General features: G+C 36.1%; 1 protein-coding gene across 1 annotated transcript; it reads right to left on the bottom strand.

Annotated features, from left to right (window-relative positions):
• Window positions 1-2,480: 2,480 nt before the first annotated feature.
• LOC119191073 (serine protease inhibitor 77Ba-like) lies at window positions 2,481-3,848 on the bottom strand. The gene has a single exon (XM_037444957.1). The coding sequence runs from the start codon at window positions 3,803-3,805 to the stop codon at window positions 2,597-2,599; it is 1,209 nt and encodes a 402-aa protein (XP_037300854.1). The 5' UTR covers window positions 3,806-3,848; the 3' UTR covers window positions 2,481-2,596.
• Window positions 3,849-8,719: the final 4,871 nt, after the last annotated feature.

Consider the following 8,719-nt stretch of genomic DNA (forward strand, 5'->3'; position numbering starts at 1 on the left):
TGATGTTATATGGCATACCTGGATAAATGAGCAGTCCAACACTAAAGATAATGTTTTCAATTCGACCCGTTAGTTGCAGAGATTAGCGCGTTCAAACAAACAAACTCTTCAGCTTTATACGTATAATACGTGAAGAAATTACTTTGTTCCCATTTTTAATTAGAAAGAATAATCCAATCAAAATAACATAGCCGTAAGCGTGTCAAACTAATCAAAATGATGAAATCATTAGTTGGTGTTTATATTTTTATGCCCGGATAGCGACCACTGTACACAAGGTGTTAACACCAGCCATAGTGGCCTACATAAGTGTGTCGCGTTCCGGGATTAGACTGTGTATATTCGGTTCTAACAGGCCGGCATAATTGTGTCGACTGAGACGGGTAATCATCTCTCGTCAGTCGACATTCTATTGAACCCCACTTCATGTATAAAAAAAAATATCCGGCAAAATGAAACAAATAACCTACCCGAAATTCTAATTAATCTCGGTGAACAGTGTAACCTAACATTAATCTAAATACCAAGCTTAGTAGAACAGTTTAACTTTAAGGAAATTAACTAGAAATAATGACATTTGAATTTTTTGTCCGTCTGATACAAAAAACTAGGAACCAAGTCTACTAGTTCTCTGATCATTGACTATTGTGAAAACAACTTTTTGCGAGTCGGAGCAAATGTTTGAGCTCTGCTGTATTCAAATATACGTGTCAATAATTTTAGATTTGAACTACGGGAATATTTATTCGCGGAAGTAAGGCGTTTTATTAATTCAACTATATGATAGGAAAACGTTTTAAACGAATTCGTCATTTCAGAGAGGTTTGTTGTATGCTCACGACGTGTTAGTTACACTGGTTACAGACATAATTATAAATAAAACTTAACATATGTCTCAAGATGGCGAGCGCAGTGGAATACCAAACAATACTTTGCAATTCAGGGTATTGGATGGTGTTTCTACTGTTTATGGATCGTATTGCTTACCATCAGGCGAACGGCAAGCTCGTCTCGACATTCAAAGTGATAAAAAAAAAAAAAGAAATAATCTATAAAAAATATTATAACTGATAAGTTTGTAAAAATACGACATTAACTCGTATTTTAAAACAATATTGCTAGACAATGTTGCTTCTGTTTGGGCTGTTGTACGTTTACTATAAGTTAAATGCATTTCGTATTGTGTTGCCAATTTAATTCCCCTCATATAAATTCCTCCACGGCATCCCTGCCCATAGCTGATTTAATGTTCAATAAAATAAAGTGCCATCCATTGGTCGCCTTGCAATTAATAATTGGTTGCATCGACATTTAAAAGTATGTCGCGTACCAAAATATCGGTAGTGTATGTGCAATGCCGAATTGAACTGCGCTATGATATTAAACTTGTTATCCATAGATAATTCGATATTATAATATATTTCAAAAGCAATTGAATAAAATATTAGCAAATAAGGTTGTATTTCTATAGAAATATATTTTGTTAAGCTAATTTATTTTCGGCCGTTTATACTTTCACAATTTTAACAATTGATTTGATATTACATTTTACCACAACATCTGGCGGTTTTTATTTTCCTGGACAGTCTAAAAAAATATGTTTTCTTTAATTTGGTACTAGGTGACTCATTTGCTCGTTTGCTGATATAGTTATAAAATAATTAATTTAAACCGCAATGAAAAACCCAAAACTATTCGACACAAAAATACTTTTTGACCTACTTTTAGTTTTTTTGTTAAAAACAAACAAGACCTATCTGATAACACTAGATTACACATCCTATGTCAAGGTTAGGTACTGGCATACTGTGTCTTTAAAAAATATAAAACGAATGCAAGCTGGAATATATTAGACTGACTTATAAACTTGTTTAAGCGTTAAGAGGTGGTTAAGAATTGCTTAAATAGCTGTCAAAAAATGCCATTGGGATTTGAACCTACGGACATTCGTCTCGGCAGTCTGTGTCACACCCAACTAGGCTATCGCCGCTAAGCACCATATTGGGCGTATATTCTGATTTAGTAGTACTCAAATAATATTATGTATCTACATATTTTTTTACATCTCATACGCTACTTTTAGCAAACGAAGTGCACATAAAATCGCGGGAAGACATGAAATCGGACAGAAGCGCAAGTAAAAACAATCAATGAAATAAACGTATTTATTTTTAATTTCATTCGAGAGTTTTGAGATGAGCTCGTTAATGTGGTACTCAAACGAGAGTTTAATGTGCAGTTAAATGTGTAATTGCGCGGAGTTACAAGGCCGACTCTGCGAGTTAAACTAAAAAAAGAACTTGACGAATTGCATATTCCCTGCGCATAAAAGTCCAATATCTGCGGCCTGCGTTGTCATGCAAATATCATAATAACATTATCATAATATTTGGAACACATTTTCACAATCACTGCAATTACAGCTGGTTATAATTATACTTATTTATCTAGACATAACAGGGTTTTATTTAAGACACGCATTGTGTGGAGAACGCACTCAATTTTATTTCCTTTATCACACAAATGACATACTTAAAATTATTTGATACCGTAGCTAAAACTTCGCTGCCAGCCGACACACGCGAGTCCTTTAGTCTCAATAAATGCTTGGCTTCGAGTAGGCCCCCGTGAACAGCATCACGTCAATCTGCTTGTCGACGATCATGAACAAGAACGGTTTGTTCGCCACGAACTGTTCCGGCATCATCCTCGGTTCAAACATGGCCTCGGTCGCGGCCGCCGCGACTGTTCCTTCCTCACTTACTTCCACGTCTACTTTCTGGATGAAATTCGACACGTACAGCGGGTAATCGGTCAACTCCGAGAAATCAGCCAGCGAACTGTCGAATAACGCCCTTAACCCCATGTCCATAAGCAACTCCTTCAAATTGTTGATATCCGATGTGATCTTGAACCGAGGAATTTGTACGTGCACCGTCTGCTGTCCGTATTCTTCGAATAGAAGGTATAGTGAGGCCAGATTTATCTTCTTTAAGCTGTCAATGACGTTGGAAATAGATACATCTGGGTACGGGAGGAATAATAACATGGAGTATCTTCCATCGTTGCCGTATGGTAGTTCCAAAACTTTCGCGCGGATCTGGTCAAGCGAAATGACGTGGAAAGATCCGGATACAAACATGAGATTCACATCACCTATCTGGTGGCCCAAATGATTGTAGAACGCACTGTTTTCTGTATCATCGTAAGGGAATGGTATTTTCCACGCTCCTCTGAAGTACAGAGCGTCGATCATCACCATGCGAACTCTATCCAAGTCTCCCGCGGTGACTATTTCGTCGATCGCTTCGTGAGTCGCTTCCCGTACATAGTCGTTTATGATAGCTGCTGCCTGCGTCACATCATCAAGGTTTATGTTCTTTACTTCGCATAAACCAGCGCCCTCGACACTATTCTTGAACTTATCATGAACCGCCAACTTGTCGTTAACATAGACAGTAGAACTCCTCTCCATTATAGTGGTGTCGTTGTTTGCAGAATTCTGTAGGATTTCGAAGAACTTATTGTTAAAGCATTTGTGAGGATGGAGTCTCAGGACTCGCTGGAGTTCTGAGAGCGTTTCATAGCCAGCGCCGAAGGACATGGCCGACAGCAGGGTCCAAGAAGACAGGCCTGAGGCGACGAAGTGGCTTTCAGTCTCCTGGTTGATTCTCGCAACTAGATCCGTGGTAAATTCGTACAGTGCTCGCCGCATGAAGCCCCGAGCCGTGTTCTGATTGCATTGCGCGAACGTACCGTGTATTATTACGGATATTAACAGAAATATGATCAGTATTCGTGCCATGTCTTCGCGCCGCGTTGATGTGAAATGTACTAACGTGATGTAGTTACGAGGTTTTTATCAGCATGACCCGAGATAAGAAGAGCGAGGCTGCCGTTTGGCACAATTCGAGTTGAATGCTTCTGAGAAGCGGTTTGGTGATAATTGCATCGTGTTATATAATGTGTGAGAGGTCAAAGTCATGGAAGTAAAAATCTTATGGCACTATGCAACTGTTAGCATATTTTTTTTTTAAATTACGAGAATCCAAGAGAAGTAAAGGTTTTAAGGGCTTCGTAAACAAGTATCTATTTATCAATGTTTGTTGTATTTTGTGTAATTTCGTCACTATTGTGTCTATGTGTCTGATTGTTAAGCATTGTGCTATACTAAGGCTCTGTAGTCTTACTTATGAGAGCAGAATTAACAATATATTCAAAAAAAATTGACGCCGCGCCGACTCTGTTTGTTGCATTACGCACATGGCACAAAATAAGGACAGCGAGCTGTTATGTGTTTTGATACAATTACTATTGTTATATACATTTAAATAAAATATCTAGCACAAAAAATTCGTTGAAGCAACTCTCAACTAATTCTACATTGACTAGTTTAGAAATTTATATGTATACTAGCTTTTGCCCGCGGCTCCGCCCGCGTTATAAAGTTTTTCAGGCTAAAGTTTTCCGTTATAAAAGTAGTAGTTTCCGGGAGCCTATGTTCTTCCCAGGGTCTCAAACTGTTCCATACCAAATTTCATCTTAATACGTTGGGTAGTTTCTGAGTTTAACACGTTCAGGCAGACAGATGCAGCGGGGGACTTTGTTTTATCTAATTTTTATCTATTTTATTTAATCTAGGGTTGTCCACCCTTAACATTTTTACAAAAATAGGGGTTGGTGATAGAAGGGTATAAATTTAGGGTTGAATGTATTTTTAATGCGACATAATAAAAAATAAAAAATAAAAATTTGTATAGAATTATAAAAAATGTTAAGGGTGGACATCCCTTAACACTTAGGTATGAAAAATAGATGTTAGCCGATTCTCAGACCTACTGAATATGCATGCAAAATTTGGTTAAAATCGGTAAAGCCGTTTCGGAGGAGTACGGAGACAAACATTGTGACACGAGAATTTTATAGATTAGAAGATAGTTGATAAAAAATAGATTTATCTATAGTCTTCCACTTGGCATTTCTTTCAGTGTCATCCTGTAGAACTTGCCACTCACTCGTGGCCTTGACGTTTGACATAATAAACAATAATTTTTTATCGCGCACGGAGGTACCATTTATTATTAGTAAAAGCGACATCAGACTTTTTGGCAAAGGTTCAGAGTCGCCAAATTGTCGGTAATTCGTAAATTTTTATTTGATAACGACGTGACTGCTGCGAAATAAATATAAAGTTATTTGGAGTCCAAAGATTCAACTGTCCTTGATGACCAAAAATGTGTCGGATTCCTAGAATCAAAGTAGGTAATTATAATTACACCTATATTTTTAACCGACTTCAAAAAAAGGAGGAGTTTATCAATTAGATGTGTATTTTTTCTTTTTTTAATATTTGTTACCTCCAAACTTCTTTTTGCATTCAGAAGAGTATACCTCTAGATTGGTGCCATAGATGTTTATTCAAAATCAAAGTTTGGTTTCACAAATAAAATAACTAGAATAATTATGTCGTCCAAGTAAACGTAATTTCGAATTTTGCTATAATGTGACGTTTTTAGTTATGTTTTTTGTTTGGTTGAGTCTACTAGTCACTGACTCCAAAATTGGTAACCACTATATACTTACTTGTTATGTGACATTGTTTTTTGGTTTTTAGTATTTTGTGAAGGCGGTAAATCTATTGTTAAAATTTTTTATTATAGCAAAATCTTATATTTGTACTTCAACAACGTTTACTTCTAAGAAACGTCTAAATATTTTATATTTTTATTGAGATTGTCGTACTGACAAAAATGTTTTAAATTTAAATAATGTTTATTCTTTACTAGCTTTTGCTTGCGGCTTCGCCCGCGTGATAGTTTTCCGAGATTAAAGTTCCGCTAAAAAATATTCTACCAATACTTTGTCTTATAATCTAAACAATATTTTGAAGTAGTTTATGTTTCGATATAAGTAACTTTTATTAAAATAAATAGATTGCCTATATATGTAAAGATGTCGCCTTGCTATATCGTCAGTACTACAATGGTAAGGTATCTGAAGATGTTACCAAATTGTATCATCGACCTACGGAAAATAAATGCAAACAAGAAAAAAACATGACCGATTTAAAACAGCGCGACGACAGACGAATTTCGCATCACTGAGAAAATATTCTCTCGATACATTTAAAATGTATCCGTAAACAATACAGGTCGTTAGCGTCTAGAACCAGGTTGAAGCTATACAGGACTCCAATTAGATCTAAACAGGTGATCTAAAACTGTCTAGACCGTGAAGCATGCGCGTAGGTTGCGAAAACATTTTTTCTATAAACACATCTGAATTGTTGTATGCGTTATTTTAATTAATTACCCGATTGCGTAGTAAGGAGATTATGATTTTAGCAGTGTATGTTTGTTCGCTCGCTTGTATTGTGTCATACTTTGAATTCTTCTTCTTTTTATATGTATTATGGTTGCCACCGTTTGAACTTTGAATTGTAAGGATTTGTACGGCGCTAAAACGCGTTCGACATTCTGAGACATTTAAGTTTCATAATGTCCAGTAAAGTAAAAAAAAGCGGCGATAGCCTAGTTGGGTGTGGAACGGACTGCCGAGACAAATGTCCGCAGGTTCAAATCCCAAGGGCACACATCTCTGACTTTTCTAAAAATCATATGTGTATTCTTTGTGAATTTATCGTTCCTTTAACGGTGAAGGAAAACATCGTGAGGAAACCTGCACATCTGAGAAGTTCTCTATAGGAATTTCGAAGGTGTGTGAAGTCTACCAATCCGCACTAGGCCAGCGTGGTGGACTAAGGCCTAATCCCTCTCAGCAGTAGAGGAGGTCCGTGCTCAGCAGTGGGCAAGTATATAATACAGGGCTGATATTATTAATATTATTAATGTCCAGTAATAACAGGTAATAAGGCTGCCATGACCTTCGAAAGAGTACACAATAGACCTTCCACTTGCCGGTAGAAATACGATGGTACTGAAGACGCTCCTCCGAGAAACTTGCCTTGAGCATTAGTTCCATAGATTTTTCATAGATTCACGGAATCCATAATTTTATTGGCATTTTTATTGTGACATTAATGACACAATATCCATATTTTCTTCTACATGTTTACAAATTTCAATTAAATAATACAGTTTGCGCGCCGTTTTGTTGAATGGAGCACCTTAATCAGACGAAGGCGTCGGAAGGAGCCAGGGTTTTAATAAAAACATATTTTCACATTGTGAAAAGAGAGTGAACACCATGAAAGCGAATTTATGGAACCCTATGGTTGTGAAATTAAGACCAATCGCCTAAAATAAAGATTAAAAACCAGACTCAAAGTAAACGAAACAGTGAGCGTCTAGCATTGTCCATAATGATACGAAGTGTTTTAGATATTTCAATCAATCACCATTTGAGGCGACGAGCATCAAAATCTGACTTTTTAAAAAATGTTGGTAAATAAAAAAAAAACATACCATTTTCTTTGTATTATCCTTGTCATTAAAAAAACTAATTTATATAGCATCTTAGATAAGTAATAGATCTAGTAAAGCCTATTTTAGCATAATTTATTCTGCAAGAGTCACAAAATCAGTTTTAATTTTATAGATTGCCTACCTTGATACCAAATTTTACAGAATGCTGTTTTGAAACTAATCGACTCATTTATTGACAACTGCAATAAGATGCCGTTTAATCAAAACTGTGTGGGTAATTCATTCGTAAATTGTGTGGGAAAAAGTTAAAATAGTGTTTATTATTCCGTATCTTGCACTAATGTAACATACAACGTCAACTTCTTACTTAGGCTTCATTACTACTAAAGTGATGGTGAGATTATCAGTTTCATAGTTGAGCACTGTTTGGCAATCACAAATTGACAGCATTTGCGCAGTGCTTAAATAAATAAACATAAATAAAATACTTTATTTATCACGTAGGCGAAAAAGTTGCACTTATGATACGTCAAAACAATGTATAGGAATAGTTATAATTATTTCCGAATAAAATTAAAATTATTTATATAGCTATGGACATTTTAAATTAGGGATCAAAATTTATGGTGAAATAATTGTACAAACCGAAGTAACCAGCTCGGGTTGGCAGGTGGGATTGAAATATTATAATTAAATCTTAGTAAATGCTTTAAGACAGACCAATTCGCGTGTTAAAACTAGTTGCAATAACATCTAGGAAGTAATGAATATAAACATTGAACTCAGACTGCATACATCTTGTATGTTTTAATGGGTTCGTTTGTTTGCTAAAGCTGTATAACATTTAAATATTTTCAATCTTGCATGCATAATTTTTATTCGGCACATAGCATCACGCATTTTTTCAGGGGTGGGCAGAAGTATACGATTACTAAAGTTGTGTTAGGTAACCGTAAAAAGGCATCGAACTTACACCTATTTGGCAACAATTACAGGCTCCGTGTTGATATGGACCAAAATTTACTCGACTCGAGAATCGAACTTGTGATCTCAACACAAGTTGTGTACATACAACTACGGAAACAAGACAGTATTTACCTCACGCTTCCATGACAGACCTTTATATCAACACTTTGATTAAATATGACATCAGGAATGCCTGACGTCATGCTTGATGGAGCCATGGCTATGGTTTTTGTCACAGATATAAATAACATGTGCGACTGTATATTTGATTCCAGTCAAGAATAGACACGGTGTTCAAAGGCGGGCTTCTAATCGAGAGGCCCTGGGTTCAATCTACCGATAGATCAAATATTGTTCCGTTTTTCTTT

The sequence above is a fragment of the Manduca sexta genome, chromosome 5 (genome assembly GCF_014839805.1).
Source record: "Manduca sexta isolate Smith_Timp_Sample1 chromosome 5, JHU_Msex_v1.0, whole genome shotgun sequence".
NCBI classification, from domain to species: Eukaryota; Metazoa; Arthropoda; class Insecta; order Lepidoptera; family Sphingidae; genus Manduca; species Manduca sexta.

Coding starts and splice junctions, on each gene's coding strand:
- LOC119191073 (XM_037444957.1), bottom strand. CDS start 3,805: ATGGCACGAATACTGATCATATTTCTGTTAATATCCGTAATAATACAC.